General features: G+C 42.4%; 3 protein-coding genes across 3 annotated transcripts in view; 1 reads left to right on the top strand and 2 right to left on the bottom strand.

Moving 5' to 3' along the window:
• Positions 1-27,579, bottom strand: part of tgfbr3 (transforming growth factor, beta receptor III) — a 152,246-nt gene that overhangs the window by 29,708 nt on the left and 94,959 nt on the right. The window contains exons 7-11 of the mRNA XM_080724877.1: positions 25,835-25,982; positions 19,214-19,403; positions 16,522-16,826; positions 14,911-15,066; positions 1,660-1,806 (exon numbers count right to left, since the gene is read on the bottom strand). Coding sequence (XP_080581003.1) covers positions 1,660-1,806; positions 14,911-15,066; positions 16,522-16,826; positions 19,214-19,403; positions 25,835-25,982 — 946 coding nt within the window. The remainder of the gene's footprint in view (positions 1-1,659; positions 1,807-14,910; positions 15,067-16,521; positions 16,827-19,213; positions 19,404-25,834; positions 25,983-27,579) is intronic.
• Positions 2,173-4,189, top strand: LOC308284278 (uncharacterized protein). The gene is made up of 2 exons (XM_080724856.1): positions 2,173-2,845; positions 3,368-4,189. The coding sequence occupies exons 1-2, from the start codon at positions 2,210-2,212 to the stop codon at positions 4,181-4,183; spliced, it is 1,452 nt and encodes a 483-aa protein (XP_080580982.1). The 5' UTR covers positions 2,173-2,209; the 3' UTR covers positions 4,184-4,189.
• On the bottom strand, positions 6,265-9,015 carry LOC308284289 (putative nuclease HARBI1). Its single transcript, XM_080724867.1, has 2 exons — positions 8,326-9,015; positions 6,265-7,305 (listed from the first exon to the last, which is right to left on the bottom strand). The coding sequence occupies exons 1-2, from the start codon at positions 8,654-8,656 to the stop codon at positions 6,374-6,376; spliced, it is 1,263 nt and encodes a 420-aa protein (XP_080580993.1). The 5' UTR covers positions 8,657-9,015; the 3' UTR covers positions 6,265-6,373.

Genomic DNA, 27,579 nt, shown 5'->3' with positions numbered 1-27,579 from the left:
CAAGGCTGGCCCGGCAGACATCACAGGACAGCTTCTTCAAAGAGCGTCGCACAACAAATCCTGAAATTAGCAGTAGGCCGATTATTATAATATTATTAATATTATTATTACTACAATAAATTTACCCCCATTGATTCCGGAAGGGGACCCAAATGCATTCGTCCCCATCCGGAATCAATGGAGGTAAATTTACTATAATCATTTTTTTGTGAAGAATGTGACAAACACAAAAAGAAATTATTGAACTCAAGTCTCCATGGTGTGAATAATCTATATAAAAAAGTCGTTTTGGGGGTGAACTACTCCTTTAAGGGTAAGGATGTATGTAGGCCTATGTACACACTATGTATGTATGTATGCATTAGCCTATGCAAACTTTGAGAATAAGACAACCACAATAAAAGAGTTAAAAAGTGTGTAAACAGGTAGAAATATTTCTAAAAGCCAGGGTCAACAACACTCTTGCAATGTTATTATCTCACAGCCCTGTTCCTGTGAAGCAGAACTTGTATTGTACATAATGATTATCCTAATTATAATATAATATTGTCATATTTGTGGCAGGTGATCCCACAGGTTCCATTTGGATAGGCCTACTCCTTTCATTGGAGCAGCCATAGGCATTAGGCAGCAAAACAATCAGGCATCTTCACAACAGACTTAAGTTCACATACAGTAGCCTAGGCCTATTTCTGTAAACAGAAAGCCAGCAATTCCCTGTATCAATGTATCTAAATGTAAGATATTTTTAACAAACCACACCGCTTGGAAATCATGTAATTCTGCCTCTCCCACCATTGTAACTTTGCTGTCAACTTTGTAATAAGATATAGGTCTAGCTCACACTCACAGCCTCTTTCTTGTCTCTTAGCCTGCAGCTAAAAAATACAACAATATCCACACAAAGAAATGTAATTTAGACAAAAGATTAGTTGTCATGAAATCGTTATTGGTCTCAGGAAAACCTGATAATATTTGAAAATCTCGATTGTTGTTGTCTTGATGAACTTGTGCAAGCAGCCATGTCACTTAACTATGCTGCATGCTCTTTTTTCGAAATGAAAAGCTTCAATTTCAACATGTCAACCAGCCTGAGCTCATAGCCACGCTAATAATGTTTGTAATAATCCAAACCGTTAGTAAATCGGTCAAGATTTCAGAGAGTAAAGAGTATTTAAGTGTGCAGATCACTCACCTTACAGGCACAATACAACGGCAGGACGCGGGGGATGGTCCTGTCCTAAGATGGCCGCCAGTGAACGACGCCGCCGACTCCGCCTTGCGCCATCTAGCCTTCTTATATATATCTATGAGCGCAGGGGCCAGATGAGTCTTTTACTAGCACCAAGGGACTCTGGGAAATGGAGTTTCATGACATGATTTATGCGAAGGCGGAGACGATCGGTGGTCTTGACTTCTCAACTCTATACGGTCTTGGAAAGCCTCCGCTCTCACTGCAGAGAAATAGCAGGGGCGTCACACCAAATTCTGGGCCCTGGGTACAAGGATTCACTGCGGGCCCCCCATGAATGTTAGCTATTGAAAAATAGCAGATATACAAGCTTGTAGATCTGCTATTTTTGGAAAAATCGTGAAAATGTGCGCAAATGTGCGAAAATGTACGCCCCTGAGAAAACAGAGCCAGAAGAGACGACTCACCACGATGGAGGACAGGTGCTCCGTGGGCTCCACGAAGGCCTTTTCCAGCTCCTCCGTGTCCCTGGGGAAGACCACGTCTCCAGATTCCAGGTCCTCGTAGTCTGGCCCTCCACTCCCGTCCTTGGGCTCAGTGTGGCTGATCAGGATCTGTGGGGGGGGGGACCATGATTCAAAACATATCGGCTGCGTTCATAAGAGACGAGAGATTTAGGCCCCGGCTATACGGAGCTGGATGGTTGATATCCAGATAGATTGTTGATATCCAGATAGAAAACTATCTAGGTCCACACGGAGCTGGATATCTAGGTCTAAAATATGAGTCCCCAGACCTCCACTAGAGGGAGGCATGGAGGGAGGTCTATAATTATAGGCTCCAACAAGCATGCCAGGCCAGTAGGTGGCGCCGTGGTGGTAAGGGATAAGTAATACCCAGAGTGCTCTACCATAGAAGAATAGGCTCAGCATCTCAGCATGCGCAGTACTAAGCCGGAAGCCCGGCAGTGAATCAAAAACAAAAACAAACAGCTACTGAAAACACGTGAGTGAAGTCATGGAGAGCAAGAAGAAAAAAGATAAAAGTGAAAAAAGTGATAAAATTTTTATATGGACCGACGATGAGGTTGAGTTGCTGCTTAATATCGCCGTACAATACAAGGCCATGAGAGCACAAGAGAGTGTTGACTGGGATTCGTGTTACACAAAATATAACGACATCACAGAAGAGTTTCGGGAACAGTATCCTGATCCAGAGGAAGCTAAAAAGGTTGGGAAAGACTTTCCTCATTCACAGGACATGTTGACCAAGTCAATAATGGCGATCAAGTCAATAATATCGACCAAGCTCAAGAACATCAGATCAAAGTACCGCGAAGCCGTTGACAACGGGCGCCGAAGTGGACACGGTAGAGTGGTGATGCTGTACTACGAGCTCTGTGCGCTGCTTTGGGGTGGCTCTCCAGCTACATGTTCAATATCTTCTGGCATCGAGTCTTCAGACATTGACGTGGACCAGACCGACGGATCATCTGCCAGCGAGGGTCCTCCTGATACAGGACACGTTACGGATGGCACGTCTATTGATGGAGATGGGTCTACTGCTGGCACGTCTAGTGATGGAAATGGGTCTGCTGCAGACACTCCAGGAGTGTCTGCCTCGACCGTGAAGGACCGAAGGAACCTACTTCAAGTATGTTTGTGGTCCTAATACCGAATTACTATAATGATTTACTCTACTTTACTATTGTATGTAAAGTATATCTGATTAGAACATGCTGAAACATTTCGACAATACGGTCTAATATTTCTACAATTGCTAAAAGAAAAAAAAAAGTATATCCAGTCATTTTGGCGCATAAACAAGAATTTGAAGGTTAAAGTTAAGTCTGATAATGATGTACTGTGAATGTTCACATCATGTATACTTTACATTACTTAAGATCATTTTTAAAATATATATTTTTTAACATTTTGGACAAAATAGGCAATTTCGCATCAAGGTGCCCAGATGTCACTAGTGCCCACCTATCCTTTATTGGTTGATTAAAACATATATATTCTAAAATATGGAATACAATATGCTATTGCATTTTGCTCTTTGTTGGTTGTTTTTACAGACATAGGATATACAGTTATAGACTATTACAGTTCTATCTGCTTGTTTTGAAATTTATTTTCCATGTAACTAAAGTATTTTATTCTTCTATTCAAGGACAAACTTAAGGGCTACAGATACGACAAACTCAAGAGAAGGGTTCCATTGGAGAACGCTGCCCAAGAAGACCTAGAGGTGAAGAGGAGCATGCTGAAACTCATGGAAAAAGCAGAAACACAAAACACAGAGAATCTCAACAAAATAACCTCCAACATTGCACAGCTCACATCCGCAATCACTGGTGGAATTCATCTTTTGACCCAAATGATGCCCCTGCCTACTCAGCATCCATATTACGCACAACCTCAAAGTGGCACTTACATGCACATGCATAACCCTTACCCTCCATACCTACATAACCCATCACACATCTCACCTCCACAGCCAAATAACACACCACAACATCCCGATCCGTTCATTTTCACCCCACCATCCCATAACCCATCACGATCACACAACATGTCACCTCCACAGCCAAACACACCACAACATCCTGATCCGTTCATTTTCAACACACCATCACGATCACACAGCGTGTCACCTCCTCAGTCAAACACACCACAACATCCTGATCCGTTCATTTTCAACACACCATCACGATCACACAGCGTGTCACCTCCTCAGTCAAACACACCACAACATCCTGATCCGTTCATTTTCAACACACCATCACGATCACACAGCGTGTCACCTCCTCAGTCAAACACACCACAACATCCTGATCCGTTCATTTCCAACACACCATCCCCTAACCCATCACGATCACACAGCGTGTCACCTCCTCAGCCAAATAGCACCCAACATCCTACTCCGTTTTCCTACAGGCAGGCTCTGTTCCAAGATGACCAGAATGACCAATTTGAAAATTTGTAAAAATAACAGTTTCCGTTACATTTCAGTTTTTTGTTGCAGCCTAATGTTTTTGTTAAGCCTTCATTTTAGGCCATTTGTTATTTTAGATAATATTGCTCTGGAGGCATACTTTGTAATGGTTTTGGCATATTTGTTGCACATAATACCACATTGATTGTATAGTGTATACATATCCTATGTGGATGTTTACAGTTCTTTGGAATAAAACTTCAGTTGCACTTGCGTTTAGTTGCACTTGCGTTGAACAAAGACTGCATTGAATATAGTGTTAAAGTAAAATGTACTGTTTACATAGCCTATCCCATGTGGATGGAGAGTGAGACTGTTATAAGTCATTTTGCACTAAATGCCTGTTTAGTTTTGTTGCATTGCTATTACCACAACAGTTGACAGTCTGTACACACGAATAAAAAAAGGGTTTTCAATGCCAAATTTACTTTATTTTGTTTCAATCACAAATAAGTTGCCTTGGAAAAACTGTTCAGAGAAGTTACAAGGAAAAATGTATATTATAGTGTAGCATTACAATACTTTCACATCTGTGTGAAAACATCAGAAAAGAAAAAACGGACATGTATCATAACATTCAGCACAACACTTGTAATGTACAGTAGGAGCTGAGGCATTCCATTTTGTTTGATTCGGCTCGCAACCCCCAAAATAATCATATTTTAACCAGGGACCCCCCCACCGTGATGAACACTAAGAGTTGAGGCATTACATATTTTATACCACCGTTTCTATTGTGAAAATAGCAGATCTGCATGCTCACAACGTCTCGTGTTGCGAGGCGTTGTGAGCATGTAGATCGGCTATTTTCACAACTTCTGCCTCTAATTTTAGACAATTTTAATTTGTCATTTTAGAGGGATTAAAAAGTCCTTAAATTGTTACTTAAGAAATGTGCAGATACCCTCTATACACTTAAATTTTATGTTGGTTTGTTTACTGTTGAGTGAGAAAACATTCTTGCAATGCACACATTAGTGTGCATTAAGTAGTAATAGTAAAAGTAGTAATATTAAGTAGTAAGTAGTAATAGTAAGTAGTAATAATAAGTAAGTAGTAATAGTAAAAAATAGTAGGACCTCACACCCTGATAAACACTTGTAAAGTACAGTAGGAGCTGAGGCATTCCATTTTGTTTGATTCGGCTCCTCAGAAGAAGGCGTTGTGAGCATGTAGATCGGCTATTTTCACAACTTCTGCCTCTAATTTTAGACAATTTTAATTTGTCATTTTAGAGGGATTAAAAAGTCCTTAAATTGTTACTTAAGAAATGTGCAGATACCCTCTATACACTTAAATTTTATGTTGGTTTGTTTACTGTTGAGTGAGAAAACATTCTTGCAATGCACACATTAGTGTGCATTAAGTAGTAATAGTAAAAGTAGTAATATTAAGTAGTAAGTAGTAATAGTAAGTAGTAATAATAAGTAAGTAGTAATAGTAAAAAATAGTAGGACCTCACACCCTGATAAACACTTGTAAAGTACAGTAGGAGCTGAGGCATTCCATTTTGTTTGATTCGGCTCCTCAGAAGAAGGCGTTGTGAGCATGTAGATCGGCTATTTTCACAACTTCTGCCTCTAATTTTAGACAATTTTAATTTGTCATTTTAGAGGGATTAAAAAGTCCTTAAATTGTTACTTAAGAAATGTGCAGATACCCTCTATACACTTAAATTTTATGTTGGTTTGTTTACTGTTGAGTGAGAAAACATTCTTGCAATGCACACATTAGTGTGCATTAAGTAGTAATAGTAAAAGTAGTAATATTAAGTAGTAAGTAGTAGTAAGTAGTAATAGTAAGTAGTAATAATAAGTAAGTAGTAATAGTAAAAAATAGTGGGACCTCACACCCTGATAAACACTTGTAAAGTACAGTAGGAGCTGAGGCATTCCTTTTTGTTTGATTCGGCTCCTCAGAAGAAGTAGTAAAGAAGTAGTAATAGTAAAAAATAAAATAAAAAAAAAGGCTGTTCCTACAGCCTTCAGTGGTTCTCAAACCTTTTCATGTAAAGGACCCCCAAAATTATTATAATTTGGCCATAATCCATCTGAAATAAGTTTGTTGCCAGGGGCCAGTTGCCATCCCAGAAGAGATGTGTTGTGCTTACAAAGTAAATAATAACATTTATATTGAAAAAATGAAATGAAAAAAAATAAAAATAAAAAAAAAATAAAGGTTTTAAGGATCAAGGTATTTTGTCAAGACCCTCCTGACCCTCTTTCCCTCAGCCTCATTGCAGTCTGTTCTGTACTGGTTGTTCTGCATGGGAGGCTGGAATGCACTGTCAGATTCGCGAGCTAACGTCACACTGTGGTCATCAATGGTCTCCTTGCAGACCTCACAATAGTTATGGAGAACAAAACAAGCATAGATGACGTAAGGGAGGTCATTCAGGTTGATGTCCAGTTTCTTCTGAAGCGCTCCAAACCTGGCCTTCAATCGCCCAAAAGCACATTCAATGACCATTCGTCCGCTGCAAAGACACATGCCAAAGTACTGTTGTTGAGGGTTGCACCCACCGCTGGCATATTCCTTCATGAGGAAAGGCATTAATGGGTAGGCCGGGTCCCCAAGTAGGAATATAGGGATGGGGTCTTCCTCCTCCACAATCCTCTTTTTCAGGGCAGGGATGCGACCAGTCTTGAAATAATAATTTAATTTTGAATTCGCAAACACACGAGCATCGTGAACGCTCCCAGGCCATTTGACAACCACATCCATAAACTGGAAATTATAATTACACGTGCCTTGTACGTTGAGGGTGTATCTCCCTTTTCTGTTGATATATTCCACAGAGTTTTCCATGGGCTGTCTGATCTCGATGTGTGTGCCATCAACTGCTCCCAAGCACTGTGGTATACCATGGGCATGTTGAAACTGGCTAACAAGTTCTTCAGCTTCAGGTTCTGTGAAGGGCAGCCTGATGTACTGGGGGCCTAGATGGACAGTTATGGCTGTACAGACCTCCCTCACGATGTTGGAGACGCACTGTTTCGACAAGCCAAAGGAGTTTGCCGTCTTCCGCTGCCTCCCTTGGTCACTCAGGTAGTACAAGGTACAGGCCACCTTCTTCAACACGTCCACTGGAGCTCTCATCACCGTTGTTTCCCCTTCAAATCAAAATCAAATCACATTTATTTATAAAACACATTTTAAAAACAAACAAAGTGCTATACAGCAGGGGTCATCAATATTTCCATACACACGTGTGCATGTATGACACTATGGCATATTAGGAATCCCATGCATCACCTTTTCTTGTTTATTTTTATTCTATTTTGCTAGTTGCTAGTTTTTTGCACTATTAGGTTGTGTTAGTTTTTTAGTATTGACTGTTATGGTCACTTTGATTTGGGCACTGTATTATTTTGATAGTTTATGCTTTAAGACACTATGTATATACTATATATATTATTCGTTCCCTTTCCTGTTGTACCTTGCTCTTACTGTACTTACTGTACTCTGTTCTTGTTGTTTTCTTTTTCATACTTCTCTGTAACTTTGTAAATAACATTATACTGCTGTGCTGCCTCTGAGCAACACATTTTCCCCCTTGGGATAATAAAGGTATCTATCTATAACTAGTGGTTCTCAAATGTTTTATTTGCAAAGACCCCCATAACTCTTGAGAGTGTACAAATAGGTTCCATTTGTACCCCCATAACTCTATGGAACCAAACGGACCCTCCAAATGGATTTGGTTCCATTTGTACCCCCATAACTTTATCCATAGTTATGGGGGTACAAATGGAACCAAATAGACCCCTAGTTATGGGGGTACAAATACCCATTTGTACACGCAAGAGTTATGGGGGTCCATTTGGTTTCATTTGTACCCCCATAACTCTGAGAGTCACTCTGAGACAGTTATGGGGGTATAAATGGAACAAAATTTACCCTTTTTGGTTGCATTTGTACACTCTCAGAGTGATATATACCTGTTATGGTCATTCAGTACTAGCTATTTATGAGTTTCATTTGTCCGTGGCAAATATGGCATTGAGACAACAAATATCCACTGCAAGCTAGCATGGGGAAGACCCATATACAGACTTTATCAGCTAAAGAAATACAAACAATAGTGAAAACATACAGAGACATAGGCCTACTGTGTGTAAGGCATAGCCTACCTTCGATGTAAGGACGGAGACACTCTGCCAAAGCAACGAGTGATGGTTTCGACATGCGGAAGTTTTCCTTCCACTCCTCCTCAACCACTAACCCTGCCACGAAATTGTCCCACCAGAGGCTGGTTCGACCAGGTCTGACCCAAAACTGCCGCCGCTTGCGGGCTTTGAACCGCGGACGCTGTGGACCGGTGTTCAGCAATATGGTGCGCATCATACGCCTTCTCGTCCCATTGAAGTGGTGGAGTTGGTGCAGCAGTGCCATGTTAATTTGGAGCACTCCCAAAAGTCCCAGAAGGGAAAGGAAAAAAGTAAAAAGCTTGGAAGGCGTCATGTTTGTTGTGATGATGATGATGATGAGTCGGCGGCGACTCTGCGTTGTTGTGACGTTCTGCCTGATGATGGTTGGAAATAAGCCAAGTGCTTTTCTAGGATCTCCTTAGTTGACCTTGTACCAGTGAACTGTACCGTCATGAAACTGTACCTTTTTCCTATGCAAACTTCTAATAAACTCTTCAAAACGCGAGGTTATTTGTTTTGAAGTTGTTGCTGCTGTTGTTGGCGCATGCTCACTGACAAGAGCTTCTTTTTTGAGGACGGTTGGCACCCATCTTTTTGGTGCATTGCTGCCATCTTCTGTTCTGGAAGAACACTACAGCGAATGCCAAAAGAATCAATGGGCATGCGCGAAGATTACGGTGATGTCATTGTCTTCAGAACTATCCGCCTATCTTGACTACACGGATCCAGTGAAGCGGATAGTTTTCAGTGTCTCCACTTATTTATCCGGATTGAAAACTATCCAGATTCACTGCCAAACTATCCAGCTTCGTGTGGCTACATGCCCCAACAGCACAAAAAAGTGTCTAGATATCAACAATCCAGCAACAATCCAGCTCCGTGTAGCCGGGGCCTTAGTGACAGAGGTTTTTGAGCTGATGTTTTTTTTTTCTCCTTCTGCTGCAGTTCTGGAAGTTCCTGTGGAACTATACTAAATGGTAGAGGAAGTTGTGATTGGAATGATTGGAAGTTGTGTGCATAAACCTGCACAACACATTTGACCACATTCGGTCTGATGGGGGCGCTACAATTAAAAGCATCCATTTACCGAGCCAAGAAGCACAAAAGCATGTCTGACTAGGTTTTCACTCAGTGTTAACGCACTGAGTGCTACCAAAAAAAATGTATGAAAAATGTATACGATCATTTTCCATCTCAAAACCTCAGAGTGGACATTCCCATTTTTGTCTCTCCTCTATGCGTTCAGCTGATAGAACTGATTGGAATACCTAATTGTTGGCGCAAATAATTTTCTTTAAATCTTTTGTAACATCAATACCTGTACATTCAGTACCCTGAAAGTTGCATTCAAATTGACCACCACTACAAATGCAAAAGTAAGAAAGAAAAGTGGGTGTGGCATAATATTTAATCGGGCGATAAATTAAACGTTGGTTGCCCAATTATTACAAAACTCACAGAATATGTTTCATAACACTGCTGAACCATGTGTGGAAAAAAAAATATTTTGAAATCGCCCAATCAGTTCCAAACGCTTCTGGACATAAATCAGACAGTTTGTCCAAAGATCACCTACAGTAACTAGGTGAATACTGGATATGTTGAAATCTCTATCTGATGACAGGGTTAGTCCCCAACATGATTTGAAATCAAAAAGTAGGGGGTGACAGCGTTGCTGAAAAAAGGGTGCGGCCTGGCAGATTTCTCTGTAAATGAAGCAGCGTCTGTCAAAAAAACATACCGGTAGTTAGTATAGTTAGTAAAGATAAGCATTAGCCAGCACTTATCTTTAGTACAGCACAGAATCTGTCAGTGGTTTACAGGGACGTGCTGGGCCCCTGATTCAGCCCGGGAAAAAGAGTTGGAGAAGCCCTCATTGCGCGCTATAGAGAGAGAGATCTCTTTATAGCGATGCTGCTACTCAAAGATTTGCCATTTCAGATCATGACAAGTGACAAGCCAGTGGGCCAATTACATGAGTTATATTTCGTCGTTGTCGGGTGGAAACCTTGTATGTCCAAAACCGTTTGTTTTGTATTTATCATTTTAAAAATGATTTGTGCAAGGCGTTGTGTGCTTATAGATCTGCTGTTTTCACTACTTTTGTGCAACGGCCTTGTATGATGAAGCAGGGCTTTGCTTTGCGAAAAAATGTACAAATTTGAAACTTGGAGATACAAGGTTTCTGCCCGACAGTGACGATTTACTTTGTTGGTCGCCTAGCCCCCAAAATGGAACGAAGGCCGACATTTTTTTTAATTTTTTTTCCTAATGGCCGACCTGGACCGGCCGGGAATGAACTGGCCGTTCGGGAGTTGTCCCGCTTTTCCCAATGGCCAGCACGTCCCTGGTGGTTTACCCCTCGTAGCTTTGAACTTCTAACTGTCGATGCTGTCTTGAGCCCCCAAAGTCGCCGCTTTGCAGCTACATCCTTTTTTGGTTTTGTTTTGGTCCACAGTCCCCATTGTGAGTGGTATTGCTCAACTCAGGGTGTTCAGGATTCATAGAATCCAGATATGTGAATCTATGAGGGAATGCCAAACCATTCTGCAACAGGAGGTCTGGAATTACATTTTGGGGATGTCCTTTGATTTTGACAAACACGAAACATGTTCGACATCTCTCCACGGAAAAGAAATATGTTCTGAGTTTCATTCAATTAACATAGAGGCTGAAACACAGCCAAAAGGCCATGCACATCCGAGGCCGAATAGGCTGGGTGCTGGACTAATTGCGACCGAAGGTCGCAGTTTACCATGAGAAATGTCACAGCTCGTCTCTGTGTGTGTACACATTTTTACAGTCTATGGGTTGGTTCCCTTGACACATCTCTGTGACATCACAGGTGATATCACAGGTGACATCACCTATGTAAAAGTCCATATATGGGTATTCCCCAGAATCCCTTTTATGCCCATATATGAAGATCCCTGATGTCATCGATATATACTGTATCACTGGCCAGATGGCCAAGACATGGCCCATATCTGTGTGGCTGGTTCAGATAGGGATCAATATTAGGCCATATCTAACAGGACTGCCCATATATGGAGGAGGACAGCCCATATCTGTGCAGCTGGTTCAGACAGGGATCTCCATGTATGGGCATAAATGGGATGTACAGTACATGGATCTCCATGTATGTATAACTGATCCGATATACATCACTGGCCAGATGGCCAAGCATTGGCGCGACCTCGCCCTTTAGGGTGAGGTTGCATGTCGCCCTGAGGTGTCTTACCAGTAAATAGTATACGAATAAGAAACGAGTCCTCACGCCGATTTGCTGCTCACAATGAGTATGTTTTACTTGGTTTCAACGTTTCAAGCCACACGGCTCTTCCTCAGACCTTTCTCATTCAATTCTGCAGTGCTTCCAGAGCAGGGGCGTCAATTGGGTATGGCAGGGGTATGCAGCTGCCATACCCTGGGCCAGAGCCCTGCACGGGTCCAATTTTGACAACCCGCGCCCGCCCGTCCCGTCATTAATCAGATCCGTGGACCGCCCGCTACCCGTCATTATTAAAAAATCAAAACCAGACCCGCCCCGCCCGTCAAAAAATGGACCCGTCGCCCGCCCCGTTACCCGTGATTACATGCATTAAAGTAAATAGCCTACAGCCGTGCATGCGTTCTTTCAATGGCATCGCACTCCATTTTCACTCCAAAGTTGATCCCCCTGCAAGCCGTCGGAAAATGCTGTTATTAAGCCTATTATTAATAGGTCTATTATTATTTGGATAAAGTAGAACAACCTTTAAAACCAATCATACTAATTTAAAATTGTATCATGATCTGACACTGTCGCAACAGCTTGTTGCTGCTGCTGCTTTCTGCCTCCGCTGCTTTGTGCAGTTGTATTTGTCATACGACGGTGTCGCGCATTGAAAATATCAGAGCTACAAGCTCACAACATGTCGGAACTTGCAGCTTTGTGAGCTTGCATGTCTGCTATGCTCGACACGCACCGTCATACGGCGAAGCACATATCCATCTTTTCACAGCTGAAGGGAACGCCACTCGCTGTCTGTCTGTCTTGGTTCTCTCATGATAAACAGCCCGAGGTAATCTAAACCAAACCGGACCCATGATGTGACGATAATAAAGGAACTCCTAATAGTCGTGGAATCACGTGGATATTATACAATCATGGACCTTTCAACTACATCGCGCGCTAGGCAAGCAGATCACTCGCGGCCACTTTATTAAGTTGTGTGTCGGTGACTCGGTGTTCTCCTCACTGTGAGTGTGTGCGCTCCAGCCGGCTGCCGCCGCTCCATGTGTGTGACTTCACTTGACGTTTAGGTGGAAACAGTGCTGTATGCATGCATGCCATGGTTCTGTCGTCCTGCTGCTCACTGCATGTGTGCGCTCTTGTGACGTTGTTTTAGGCAGAAACAGTTGTCTGATTTTCACAGTAAAATGTCACCCGCCCGTGTTTAGTCGCGCACCGCCCGTCCCCGTACCCGCAAATTTATAGTTGAATATATTCCGCCCGTACCCGCCCGTCAAACACAGGTACCCGTTGGGTACCCACGGATACCCCGCCCGTTGCAGGGCTCTGCCCTGGGCCCAGGGGAGAAAATAAAAGTTACTTTTAAATATAAATCCATGAATGTCTCTTTGTTAAATTACAGTAAAATAAAGTGCAAATTTTAACAAAATGGTCACTTTAACAAGGTATTATAATTATATTCTCCACACCTGTATTCTCCCCATATTGACAAAATGGTATATTCCCAGGTTCCGCAGGTCAGCTGCACAGGTGCAATGCATTATTGTTAATTGTGGCACGTTTACTAACATATCAAGTTTAGCTGCACTTGAACAACCATTCCAGGCTGCCATATCCAGCCCAAGAAACCTTAGAAACCTGTGTAAAAATCTGTCAAAACTAGTTTTTTTCAGACATTGTGAAAATATAGCCGATCTACATGCTCACAACGCCTCGCGCTGCGAGGCGTTGTGAGCATGTAGATCTGCTATTTTCACAATAGAACCGTGTTATGCAAAATGTAATGCCTCTTTTCCATGAGGACTCCCATCTTTGCCATACCCTAGCTTTTGCTGAACTGACGCCACTGTTCCAGAGCCAGATTAGAGGGTGTATTTTTCTGAAAATGTGGGTTTAATGAGGTGAGAGCACAGCCACGGCGACGTTGATTAAGTTCCGCCTGTGGTCCTGATGTTAGCTGACCCGCAAATGGTACCCCTACTTAATTAAAATCACAGGACGGGACAAACAGCGGCCAAAAGGGGGACGATAGCCTTTTGACAAGCGCTGACCTAGAAAATGAAACGCAAGTTGTTTTCACCAGAGGTCCTAGGGGTTATCACTGCATCCAAGTGCTCACACAAAAGACAGCCTTGGACTCGCGCCCAGGGTTTTTACACTGTGTGGGACCCAGAAAGTGTTGTTCTCACTTCCCCTCGCAAAGAAATATTTCAAAATGTCCCGGAGGAAGCGATTTATCTCTGCTTGTTAAGAGGAAACGAGATGCAGGCTTTCCCTATTAATGATCATCATTCTGGGGATGTGAGATGCGATGTGTGTCCAGTCCACCACGACCTTTTAACATGATAGCCATTCATTTAATAAGATGAGGGGGGGAAATAAATGATCTCTGTTTACATTGTAAATACTTATAGCACACACAGCAAAATACAGCTGCAATTGTTTTAAGTTGTAAAGTGTTATTGTCATGGCTAGGGTTGGGTATCGTCTGCGATACTTTTAATGGTATCGATTGCATGACGTCGATACTATCGGGTATCGGTTCACGTAAAAACGAACGATACCTTGTTTCGATACTCTGGACCCCTGGCCGGTCGCATCTGTAACAGTTGGGCTACTGAGAGTTTAATGACTGCTTTAGTAGGCTACACTTGTTACTTGTCTATACTCTCCGCTACGCCACACTGTGTGATCATCATCATCACCTCTGCTCTACAAAATAAAAAGTATCGAAAATGGTATCGAAAAGGGTATCGTATCGATTCCCAAGTATCGAAAAAGGTATCGTATCGATTCAAAGGTGAACGATACCCATCCCTAGTCATGGCCATGGGTGGTCACAGGTATAGAGGGTATGCACATGACATCATCCTCATAGCCGGAAGTTATGCAGGAACACCAACTGAGTGGCAAAAAAACTACTTTCTGGCGTTGACAGTCCAAACATCCAAACAGAAAAGGCCTATCTGATTGCATTAAACCAGTGGTTCTCAAAGTGGATTCCAGGGACACTGTGGGTTCCTTTATGGGGGTCTAAATTGACCCAAACAAGTCTGTAACTCTAACAGCATACAAAGGGAACCAAATGGACCCTAATGGGTCCATTTGGTTCCATTTGTATACTGTCAGAGTTAATGAGAGACCTTGAAATGTAAAGGTTTGAGAAACACTGCATTAAACAATGTTAAAACAACGTCAAATTCACTTTTCCAATCACTTTTCCAATCGATCTGCCACTCGATTCACCATTCACTTTATGCATTTGCATACCCTCTATTGTGATCATGATTACAGAGGCTTGATCAAGGTGTCATTGCCAGTTATGTACTCACCGAGTTGATGTAAAGGACCTTGGAGCTGGTCTGCATGGGGTAGACAGTGGTCTGGCAGCCGCTTAGAGGGGTCTCCAACGTATAGTGTGTGGAATTAACTGTCGCTTTGCATTCTGGGTCTTGGAGAGTGAGGTTGGCATGGGCAAACCCATTGGCCTGGTGACATATGAAACAACATAAGAATTGGACATGGATGAATATGAATTTATTGACCAGTCTCCAGAGTTGTAAAGAATAAATGTTACATTGCAACATTTTATCCATTCAATCTCATGTTCCCAGGAATAAATAAACCGCACAAGGTGGCCTGGCTGCAACGCTAGCTACTCCTCATTACACTCTAAGGGAGTTTTCCACACACTGTGATGTGGGCCGTGTTTTCTCTCTGTTCAGGCGCCCAGCATTGGGCAGTGGGCACCACCAACACCCACTTCAATGCCAACCAAGTCTTTAAAAGGGAGACTGGCACGGAAAAATACAGCCACTCAACAATGGGAGTATTTCTCCCGTTTTTTTTTTTTTTTGTTGGACTTCATTTTAAAAGGCTCCGTTATCGCCCTCATCAAACCTAGCTAATTGTTTATGAGCTCGTGAAAACTTCACTGACGGCTTTCATGTTTCTAACTGGGGGCAGGCGTGTCCTCCGCTCACCTCCAGCTTGGCCTGTCACAATTATTACATAATCGTCTAATTCAGTGGTTCTCAAATTTGAAGGTCTCCCTTTAACTTTGACAGTGTACAAATGGAACCAAATTATTTGGTTCCATTTGTACACAGTTACAGACTTGTAAGGGTCAATTTAGACCCCCATAACGGAACCTAGAGAGTCCCTGAAATCCACTTTGAGAACCACTGGTCTAATTGCAATTATTTCAGATAACCCAATTATTTCCGATAATCGCAATTATTTTGCATAATCGTCATAATCGTTTCCAAGTTGAACAATGTGGAAAAATAGCAGAAATAGCAGATCTACAAGCTTAAGCTTGTAGATCAGCTATTTCCACTATTTGGTGATCTATTATTTGTATAATATTTTAATAATATATAATATCAATGTATTAAATATGTCAGTAATCTGCCCTGTGCAGTTTGTGATCATGGAGCCTAAACGGCAAACAGAAATTACGTTTGTATTCACATGTTCCAGTCTTCGATGCCCAAAAAACTATTATTTGAGTGATAATAATTGTTACAGGGTTCCCACACATCTTTACCAATTAATTTCCAAAACTTTTCCAAAACTTTCCCAGAATATTTAACCCGATTTCCAGGACTATATAACAATAATTCAGCTCAATAACGAGTGAAAATAGCCGATCTACATGCTCACAACGCCTATGTAGATCTGCTATTTTCACAATTTCTGCCTCTAATATTTGACAATTTGGCCAATGTTTAATTTGTCATTTCAGAGTTATTAACAAAATCAATAACCAAAGACAATGCATAGCTATTTTTTTCCAGGACCTTCCAGGACCCTTGATCAGTTCCAAAACTTTTCCAGTACTGGAAAAATATTTTTTCAAATTTCAAAATATTTCCAGGAATGTCATGACAGTGGGAACCCTGTTGTTATGAATAATGTCATAACGGCGACAGCCCCCCTACCTCCAGGCTCTCTCTGTCGATGCTGACCACCATCCTGGTCTCCTCGCACTGGACGGCCAGGCCCACGCTCAGCACGCCCTGCTGCTCCTCGGGCTCCGCGCCCTCCCAGGGCCGGTAGTCGTCCAGGGAGGGCAGCGACAGGTAGGGCAGGCCCTGGGCCACGTGGGGGGGGAAGGGGAAGGGCAGGCTGGAGCGCGGAGGAGGGGGAGCGGCGGAGTCCCGCGCACCACCTGGGAGGAGGGGGCCGGAGTTGCGCAGGATGGAGAGTTCTGGGGGGAACATGCTCTCCAGGGGATCCACCACATCTGGAAGTCACACACAGAGAGCACGGTTAACACCTCACCAGGCCCCCGTGCTTTAAAACCCATTCAGAACGGGGTACACATTATAGTGTATCATTATTTTACGCTTTAGCTATTGAAAAATAGCAGATACACAAGCTGGCAGCGCGCGCTGCGAGCTTGTAGATCTGCTATTTTTGAAAAATCGTGACAATTAGAATTTTGACCCGTGTCTTTTGAATCCCTCTAAGATTTTTTGAAAAATCTATGTTTCTATGTCAGCAATCTGGCCAGCCATCGTCAAAGAAAAGGTCCTTTTCACTTCAACTGGAGCTCAGTTAGTCTGTTCTTGAGAGACTACTATGTCTGTGGTTCTCAAACCTTTTTCACGTGAAGGACCCACAAAATGATATTTATTTGGCCACGGACCCCCATCTCAAAATATCTAGTTCCAGGGACCACCCCCCAGAAGCAAAATTTGAGTTACAAACGTTCACTTTTGAAAATACATATATTCAAAGATTTGCACACATTTTTTCACGACTTTTTTTCAAAAATAGCAGATCTACAAGCTCGCAGCTTGTATATCTGCTATTTTTCACTGGTTAAAGCATTCAATATTTCTGGGCCTAAATGGGATAACAGGCTCAGTAACGGCACTGGGCTGCGGGCCGTAAAATAAACCTTAGCTGTTTCACGCTGCCCTGTTTGGCAAGACCGTGAAATGTCTAATTACTTTTAGTCGCTGATGGTCATTTATTATGGCAGCTACTATAACTGCTGTGTTTATTTCTTGTGTGCCAGTTTCCTCCAGCTGTAGGGCATAAAAACAACTCAGGACATGTCAAGGTCAAGGACCTCTAAATGAATATGTATTTGGCTGTGGTGGACCCCCTTATGAAAAGGTTTTGTACCAGGGACCCCCCCCCCCCCCCCCATAATAGATGATTTCTGTTGTTAAGGTTTTTCAAAGTTATTCAAATTTTTTAATTTTTTTTAAGATGTTTCTAAAACAACAGTTCTACAAGCTCACAACATGTTGCATTGCAGCGTTTTGTGTGCATGTACTGTTGAACGGCCTTAGCATAAAAATAGGGCTAAAGTAGTTCAATTGATTTTGATGCTACAGTATATCTATAATGCACAAACGCATCTCTGCGTATCTGCATATCGTTGTTGTCGGGCGAAAACCTTGTATGTCCAAAACCGTTCGTTTTGCATTTATCATTAAAAAATTATTCAAAATAGTGAAAACAGCCGATCTACAAGCACACAACGTTGTGTGCTTGTAGATCTGCTGTTTTCACTACTTTTGTGCGACGGCCTTGTATGATGAAGCAGGGCTTTACTTTGCAAAATAACGTACAAACGTGAAACTTGGAGATACGAGGTTTCCACCCGACAACAACGATATCATTAACTGTTTTAGCTGAGCAGGTTGCTGTGTTTGAGAATGGGCAGAGCACACTAGGGCATTCACGAATAGTGATTTTTAGTATTCTAATTATTCAACCTCAAAGTATTCCAATAGTCGAATATTCGAGAGGCGAACATTGTGAAAACAGCCGATCTACATGCTCACAACGCCTCGCGTTGCGAGGCGTTGTGAGCATGTAGATCTGCTATTTTCACAATATTTATCTGCGGAACAGAGTCACATTAAACGTAATGCCTACAATTCCAAGTGCTTGTCAGGGTGGGGGTCCCCAGTTCAAATATGTTTATTTTGGGGTTCACGGCCTAAAAAGGTTTGAGAAGCCCTGGTATAGAGCATTAACAAATTCATCCACCAGGGGCATTGACAACTCATTCTTATGACTAACTATCTTCCCAAGCTCTATCTTATATATACATTCCTTTAAGAGCCACGCCCACACTCCACACAACGGACATGAAGCCTCCACACAACGGACATGAAGCCTCCACACAACGGACATGTTTGAAGCCTGATTCGCCCCCCGTCGCCACTGGGGGGCACTGTTCACTAATATATGAGACAGCAATGTGCTCTCTGGGCAGCCTGTGATGCTGATAAAAAATTATAAAAAATGAATTCATGTAATCAGCTTTCTGCACACCTTCTTCAAGATGGCTGCCAAAATGGCCGCCATCCACATGCTGTAATTGTTTGTGTGTGTTAATCTAAAAATGCATTTTTGAAAACATTTTAATCTGACTTAAAACCTAAACCCTTATGTTGATCAAATATAGAGCAGTCCTGCCTGAGCGCCCGGAGGGCGCGAATTTCTAGTAAACTATATATTTTTTTTTTAAAAAGAAGAAAAAAGCGAATATTCTACTTCGGTGAACAACGTCGAATAGTGACTTTGATATTCGAATAGTCGAATATTCGAATATTTGGTGAATGCCCTAGAGCACACAGGCCGTTCTAAAAGGCTAGCAGGGCTCACCTGGTTCCCTCAGTCGGAGGCTGAAGTGGTTGGCGACGGGGGTGCCGGTGTAGGAGGTGACGGGGCCGAAGCCGTGGTCTTCAGCCCACTTGATCAGGGCCTGTGACCCCGAGGGCAGCGGCTGCTTGGAGGACTTAGATACTTCCATCAGCTTCTCCGTGCTGGGGCTGAGGCTTATGGTATCAGAGGTCTAAGACAAACAAACAACACGGTAAACCCAGGTTCTTTGAACATGTGAATGAACCCTCACATAAACTATGTGAGCTCTCTTTGCCAAAAGTTCTCAATGAACCTCATTTTCCAGTGAAATCCCGAGTCTTCGTTTAACCCTTAGTGGGTTTTTTGGGTGCATCTCTCCACTCCGACATGTCTCCTTTCCGACATGTCTCCATTCCGAAACTAACCCTATCTCTAACCCTAACCCTAAACCGAACCCCCATGGGAGTGTCGCCACTCCGACAATAAGAAGTCAATTTCGGAGTGGCAACATGTCGGAATGGAGAGAGCCTCCCGGGTTTTTTAAGAGGGCAAATTTTTGTTGGAAGTCTTATAGGTGTGACATATGTCAATTTATCTTTCAAAGATCGTTTGATTCTTTCTAAGCTTTGCGGGGTATAATAGAACAACTTGGAATCGCTCCAAACGCAACAAATCATAGGACTCTGTGGGTCTAATCTGGCACAGTCGTTGTTTATCATAACAAAAGGGAGAGTGTACTGTACGTCTGTGGCTTGATGTTATTTCATCTGTTTTGAAATGATGATTTGCCTGGCAGCGGATAAAAAACGCTGCGGCCTACAGTTTGTCTAACGATACCCAGATTAGCACAGAAATATGAAAAGAAGAAAGAAAATGGTGTGAAGAGGCCAGAATTTGTACATTTTTCATCTACCGACACTCTAATGATAAAGTTAATATCAAAAGTCTGGCAACTGCCCATATGAACAATGTATGTACACTAGGGCATTCACGAATAGTGATTTTTAGTATTCGAATTATTCTATCTCAAAGTATTCGAATAGTCGAATATTCGACAGGACTGGCCAAACTGTCAAATATTAAGTAAGCAAGAGGCGAACATTGTGAAACTAGCCGATCTACATGCTCACAACTGCTATTTTCACAATATTTATCCGCAGAACCGAGCCCATTAAATGTAATACCTACAATTCCAAGTGCTTGTCAGGGTGGGGGTCCCCAGTTCAAATATGTTTATTTTGGGGGTCACGGCCTAAAAAGGTCTGAAAACCCCTGGTATAGAGCATTAACAAATTCATCCACCAGGGGCATTGACAACTCATTCTTATGACTTCCTATCTCGCCAAGCTTTATAAACTATATATTTTTTAAAGAGAAAACAATAATATTCGAATATTCGAATATTTGGTGAATGCCCTAATGCACAAAGTAGTTATTTTTTTAGTTCAACCACATTGGCCATGCAATACATTTCTGCTGAGGTTTCATTTCATTGTGTCTTGTTATATATTGTCTTGCCCCCAAAAAACACAGCTGTCAGCATCCAAGAACCTGCCATGATGACCGCAAGCCACAATGAAAGTGGGTTCATGTTTTCCATGTTCATGATTTTCTTTTTTTTACAGGCGGATGTAGAAAATGCAGGGATAGTGTTTTCTGCTGGTGTTTCAGTCCGAGTGTATCAAAGGGTGCGTTCGGAAATGCGCACCGGGTGTGTGCTCAGTGTAGTGAGTGCCTAAACCTAACCCTAATCCTAACCCTAACCTCAGTAAAACTATGCCTAACCCTAACCCTAACCCTAACCCCAGTAAAACTATGCCTAAAACTAACCCTAACCCCTAACCCTAACCAGAACCGGTGTGCATTTCCGAACACACCCTTTGATACACACAGACTGAAACACCAGCAGAAAACCTGGGGGGTTCTTGTAAGTCAGTGTTGATTTCGTCGACTAGAACTCTGACCAAAAATCTTTGTCGACTGCGTTTTTTTCACTGACGAAAACTAAATAAAAACTAAGCTGTGATGACTAAAACTAAGACTAACAAATATATTGACAATTTCGTCAACAAAATAAAAACTAGACTAAAACGTTAGGGAGGGACTAGTGGAGAGGAGAGTCATTTTATGTTTGGTTGCTCTCAGGTGTTGCGTGCTGAAAATAGCCGATCTACAAGCTCACAAGCTTGTAGATCTGCTATTTTCACCACACAACCAAGTGTAAAATCGGTCATTACGATGCCATCAAGGCCTGCCAAAATACATTTCAGTTGACTAAATCAACTGTAGATTTAGTCGCCTAAAATCTTATATTAGTTGACTAAAATTAGACTAAAACTAAAACTTTTCAGGTGACTAAATTATGACTACAACTAAATGACATTTTATTCAAAAGACTATGATTAAAACTAAATCAAAATTTGCTGTCAAAAACAACATTGTTGTAAGTACACGGAGTGTGAGTACGAGGCAAAGAGCGTGTCAATGCCTGATCGATGGCATGACTGCAAATGTGACACATTTCTTCAGAATTCCTCATGAATTCCCCCCCATTCCTCCTCTCTGCCAGTAATCTAATCCCTTCTCACAGTCATTTCCCACAGCATCTCCCTGGAACCCCCCCCCCCCCCCCCCCCATCTTCCTACAGTAGCAAGACTTTGACTTTATGAGGCTATCATATCACATACATAGTTCACATTCTCCTTAATGCTGACACTGTATTTTCCCACCAATATTAGCATGCTTAGAACAGGGGTTCCCAAACTTTTTTGTCTCAGGGCACCACATAAATATTTTTTTAAATCCGAGGCACCCCTACATTATAATTTTCACTCCCAGCACCTTATATCCATAGCATATCGTCGTTGTCGGGTGGAAACCTTGTATGTCAACCGTTCGTTTTGTATTTATCATCTATAAAATGTACTATCTATACTATAATTTTGCGAATGTCTGTCTGTCTGTCTGTCTCAGCGTTTCTCCTCAGTGGCTGGAGCAATTGATCTGAAATCGCATCACAATTAGCATATGAACACACCTGACATAACTGTGAAGCCCGTTTGTCACTTTCACAAATCGTATGCTGTATATTTGCATTTTTATGGTGTATCTACTATCTATTCTGCATCTAGCTTGAGGCTAATCTATTCTGCATCTAGCATGAGGCAACATGTTTAACCTGCTCTCTCTCTGTGTGTGTGTGTGTGTGTGTGTGTGTGTGTGTGTGTGTGTGTGTGTGTGTGTGTGTGTGTGTGTGTGTGTGTGTGTGTGTGTGCAGGCAGGCGGGTGTGTGCGCAGGCGGGTGGGCGGGTGGGCGGGCGGGCTGGGGGAGGGGGGGGGAGCCATTAAACGAAACGGGTATTTCTTACATTGATGCTCCTACATATTATCATGCAAGCACCAGTTAAAGTTACTTTCCATCCCTCATATACTGTATGCACAGTGCACATCCCATAACCCACACACTGCACATCATTTTGGAGCTCATATCTTTGAACGGGTAAGGGCTAGTACTAGTGAAAACAGCAGATCTACAAGCACACATGTGTGCTTGTAGATCGGCTGTTTTCACTAGTTTTGTGCGACAGAGGTTTCTGCCTGACAGTGATGATATTTTTGTGATTATGTTGCGAGGAAAACGTTGAGATAATAGCCATTTTGGTTAGAACTGACTGAAAATAACTTTGTACTTCAAGTTTAAAATGATGCTAAATATTTTTTCAAGTGTCCAAATAAATTCCAAATATTATCAAATGATCTCGCGGCCCTGTCACCCACTTTGAAAACCCCTGGCTTAGAAGAAAGAAAGAAAGAAAGAAAGAAAGAAAGACAGACAGACAGACAGACAGACAGACAGACAGACAGAAAGACAGACAGAAAGAAAGAAATGCTCACAGTTCATCATGTTGGACATAAAACTATAAAAGTAACGAACCATAGAATTACATTATCGTTATTTCATTACAGCATTTCATTTATGGAGCTACGCTCGGCCATTGATTGAATGGAACGCCCATCTACTGTAGAGGCATGTTCATTCCTTTGCACTGTTCAGTACTGTATGTTCCATATAGGCCTGCGTGGCTCCGTGCCACGTTGGTACAGCCTGCTTGATTTAAAGCAGTGACAGGGCAGCTGTATAAACAGACTGCGCCTGGCAGAAGTGCAGCGTCATGGCTGGCAGCCACCAGGCAGGAGTATCAGTGTTACACTCTTCGTACAGAACCCAGAGACCTTAGCGCACCTCAACGGAGGTCAGCAAAGGACCCGTGGAGCCGTGCTGTGTATTCATAATAACAGGCGATGGATGTGCCAGGCCGCCTCGCAGTAAAAAGCCGCATGTCACCGGACTCATGCTAAGGGGTCATTGGGGTTGGGGGTAATGTCAAATATTGGCGAGTCAGATATTGGTTTCTTTCAGTGTTCTTTCCTTCTTTTTCCCCCCCTTTTTTTAATGCACACATTCTTCTACACTACAGTCAGCCAGCAGTTAACCCATTTAGGCCTAGAATTATTGGATGTTTTAACTATTGAAAAATAGCAGATATGCAAGCTCACACGAAAAATCGTGAAAATGTGTGCACATTTTTCAATATATATTTTTCAAAAGAGACTTTTGTAACTCAAATCTCTGCTTCTGGGGGGTCCCTGGAACAACATATTTTGAGATGGGAGTCTGCGCCCAAATTAATGTAATTTTGGGGGTCCTTGACATGAAAAGGTTTTAGTACCACTGATTTAGAGGAAGGATTTAGAAGTCGGGACAAAGATCGGGTCAAAGATATTCAAAGACTTGGACACGTTTTCACAATTTTTCAAAAATAGCAGATCTACAAGCTCGCAGCGCGGCACTCGGTGCCACGCTGTGAGCTTGTATATCTGCTATTTTTCAACAGTTAAAGAATAAAATAATGGTTAAAGTGGTTCAAATCTAACGCGACTCGGGCGCGTTCCCGGTATTTGAGTGTTAACATACCAACACTGGAGCAAATGTGGTCATTGGACATGTGCCAGTTATCCCCCAACTACCTAACACACAAAACCAAAAATACGCGGAGTAGGCCTCCCGCATTTTGGCCGCCTCGCTTTCTGCAGCATGTTAGGTGCGAAATAAACATGCAGGCAGCGATTGTTTTCCGTCCAGTTATGGGCGTACCGTACAGGGCTCTGGGTGATGATTATATTGCGGTCCTCGGCGGATGAGTGTGTTGTATACCGCGACGAGGGCCAAAGCACTCATGTCTGGTTGAAACCTTAGAAAGATGATGCCTGCAGCGAGCTGTGCTCATAACTCACGCAATGATTGATGGCAAACAGGTCGGGCGGCGTGCACAATACAAATACTGTAGTGGGGATCGGCCTGACGAAAATGCCTCCACCCAGGGGCGTCACAAGGGGTAGGAAAGTGGGACTGAGTTACTAGGGCCCAAGGTGGTGGAGGGGCCTTAATTATTTTATACTTTAGCTATTGAAAAATAGCAGATATACAAGCTCACAGCGCGGCCGCGCTGCGAGCTTGTAGATCTGCTATTTTTGAAAAGTCGTGAAAATGTGTGCAAATCTTTGAATATATGTATTTGTTAAGCGAACATTTGTAACTAAAATCTTGCTTCTGGGGGGGGGGGTCCCTGGAACTCAATATTTTGAGATGGGGTTCCGTGGCCAAATACATACCATTTTGGGGGTCCTTCACATGAAAAGGTTTGAGCTCCACTGACATATAGAAACATAGGTTTTTCAAAAAAACCTCAGAAGGATTTGAAATATTCATAGATTTTCATGATTTTTCAAAAAAAAAAAAATTCAATAGTTAAAGCACAGGGGCCCCGCAGTGAATCCTTGTACCCGGGGCCCAGAATTTGGTGTGACGCCCCTGCCCTGCCTCCACCCTCGCCCCCGCGGATCATTCGATACGTCGACAATCTCTCTGGAGCCGTCGGGATGAGATTTCACGGCTCATCCCTGCAGCGGGTACCAGGTGCCAATTCTACACGCCTTCCTATTGTGACAAGTTTATTGGTCAGCGGTGCACGGCGGTGATATTTCTGTCTGTCTGTCCTGCTGGTACGGGCATGTACCTACCGCTCGTACATGTCAGCCGGTGTGTGTGAAGTGGCACAAATGACATCTCCGCAGAGCACGTGTGTTACAAATAAAACATGCAAACAAAAAACAGACACACGTAGGGCTGTCACGATTATGACATTTTACATGACGATTAATTGTCACTCAAATAATTGGCGATTAACGATTTCATTGTGTTTTTGTCGTTGATGATTACATTTCTGTTTGGCTTTTAGGCTTTGAAGTTGTACATGGTAGATATGACACATAATCAAAATATACAAAGAAATTACTGACATATTTGACAACTTACTACTTAAAAAATAACTTTGATAGTGGAAATAGCCGATCTACAAGCTCACAACGCGTCGCGATGCGACGCGTTGTGAGCTTGTAGATCTGCTATTTCCACTACTTTTTTGACTTTTTTTTTTAATATATGAAAATTTTTCAACATGGAAACGATTATGACGATTATGAAAAATAATCACGATTATGTCAAATAATTGCGATTAGACGATTATGTAATAATTGTGACAGCCCCAGACACACGTACATGCGATTCGGGGGGGACTCACCACCACGTCCAGTTTGCCGATGACGCTGTGGGCCTTGATGACCCAGTTGACGGACTTGTCGCATTTGAGGAGCAGCACGACGTTGCGGTGCAGCGGGATGTGGGCCTCCATGGGCTTTATGTCCACGATCACGTCCACCTGGAAGGCGCTGCTCGGACACAACGCCAGGGAGAGGAGAGGGCGTGAGCTTTGATGGACCGCTTGGACAAAGAACGTTTGGACGGCCTGAGGCGCTCGGTATTAGGGCATTCACCGAATGTTCGAATATTCGAATATCGAAGTCACTATTCGACGTTGTTCACCGAAGTCGAATATTCGCTTTTTTTTTTTTTTGTCAATGCCCCTGGTGGATGAATTTGTTAATGCTCTATACCAGGGGTTCTCCAACCTTTTTAGGCCGTGACACCCAAAATAAACATATTTGAACTGGGGACTCCCATCCTGACAAGCACTTGGAATTGTAGGTATTACATTTAATGTGACTCGGTTCCACAGATAAATATTGTGAAAATAGCAGATCTACATGCTCACAACGCCTCGCGACGCGAGGCGTTGTGAGCATGTAGATCGGCTATTTTCACAATGTACGCCTCTTGCTTACTTAATATTTGACAGTTTGGACAGTCCTGTCGAATATTCGACTATTCGAATACTTTGAGGTCGAATAATTCGAATACTAAAAATCACTATTCGTGAATGCCCTACTGAGTATTAACATGTCTACTGTGTCTGGCCAACTGATTAAGAAAACTGGACGCCATCCCAGAGAGTAAAAAGAAAAGAAAAAAAGTGACATGTGCAGTACAGACCTCAGCATTAGGGCGAAATACATCATGGCTGCTACATCCTCTGATTTGTGGAATCTTTGCTAATATACAACTGTAATCGCTCCTCTGGGGGAGTGAGAGAAGATTATCTGGCAGCCCTGAGATACTGACTTAGGGTCTGAGATACTGCTCTCAAAAGAACTAGCATTAAGTCAATAATAAACCCCCCTTACATGCGTATCCAAAACAAACTCTCAGAAGAGATCAACAAGAGCATCTCGACCTCATCACAGTGTGAAACGTGTGTATCAAAACAACATCCCGCTTCCAGCAGTGGAAGCTTGTGATTGGCTGAACCGGAGGTAGGGAGCGATCCGTTGTGTTCGCCTGGACCGCGCGGAGGTTGCCGAGAGCTCACTCGTGTATAGGTTATAGGTAATATAATAGGCCTACATGCGATGTTTCATAACATATAACGCAATAAATAATCATAACACATTATAAACATTCTATATTTATAAGGTCAAGTATTCTACTTAATAATTGGCACTTACAAGAACCATTATCATAGTTATAAAATAGACCTACATTTACAGTAGTTTAGGCATTTTGGTTTGATAAGGTTGTGGGCAGAACAATTTGTCCTTGTTATTTGACTATTTTTACTTTAATTATAATTAAAGACACTTCATAGAGAATTAGTGATTATAATAAATAGCATATGTAACGATTGTTGTTACAGCTAGATCAGATTGTGTTCATAATATAACGCCGGCGCGCCTCCGTCATCTCCACCGAAAACAAGCGCTCCGCCCTTGTTCCATTGTAGGAAACCGGGATGTTGTTTTGACACACGCGTGTGAAACACACGATTGAAGTCCACTTCTCTTATTGGAAGTGGTGTAAAGTAACTAAGTACATTTACTTAAGTACTGTAGTTAAGTACAGTTTTGAGGTATTTGTACTTTACTTGAGTAT

The sequence above is a fragment of the Nannobrachium achirus genome (genome assembly GCF_963921795.1).
Source record: "Nannobrachium achirus genome assembly, chromosome: 1".
NCBI lineage: Eukaryota > Metazoa > Chordata > Actinopteri > Myctophiformes > Myctophidae > Nannobrachium > Nannobrachium achirus.
This window is presented reverse-complemented; position numbering and strand designations above follow the sequence as displayed.

Bases quoted from the DNA above. Each gene is read 5' to 3' on its own strand.
- LOC308284278 (XM_080724856.1), top strand. From the start codon at position 2,210: ATGGAGAGCAAGAAGAAAAAAGATAAAAGTGAAAAAAGTGATAAAATT. The intron at 2,846-3,367 runs GTATGTTTGTGG...CTTCTATTCAAG, and splicing joins ACCGAAGGAACCTACTTCAA to GACAAACTTAAGGGCTACAG.
- LOC308284289 (XM_080724867.1), bottom strand. From the start codon at position 8,656: ATGACGCCTTCCAAGCTTTTTACTTTTTTCCTTTCCCTTCTGGGACTT. The intron at 7,306-8,325 runs GTAGGCTATGCC...TTTGATTTGAAG, and splicing joins TCTCCGTCCTTACATCGAAG to GGGAAACAACGGTGATGAGA.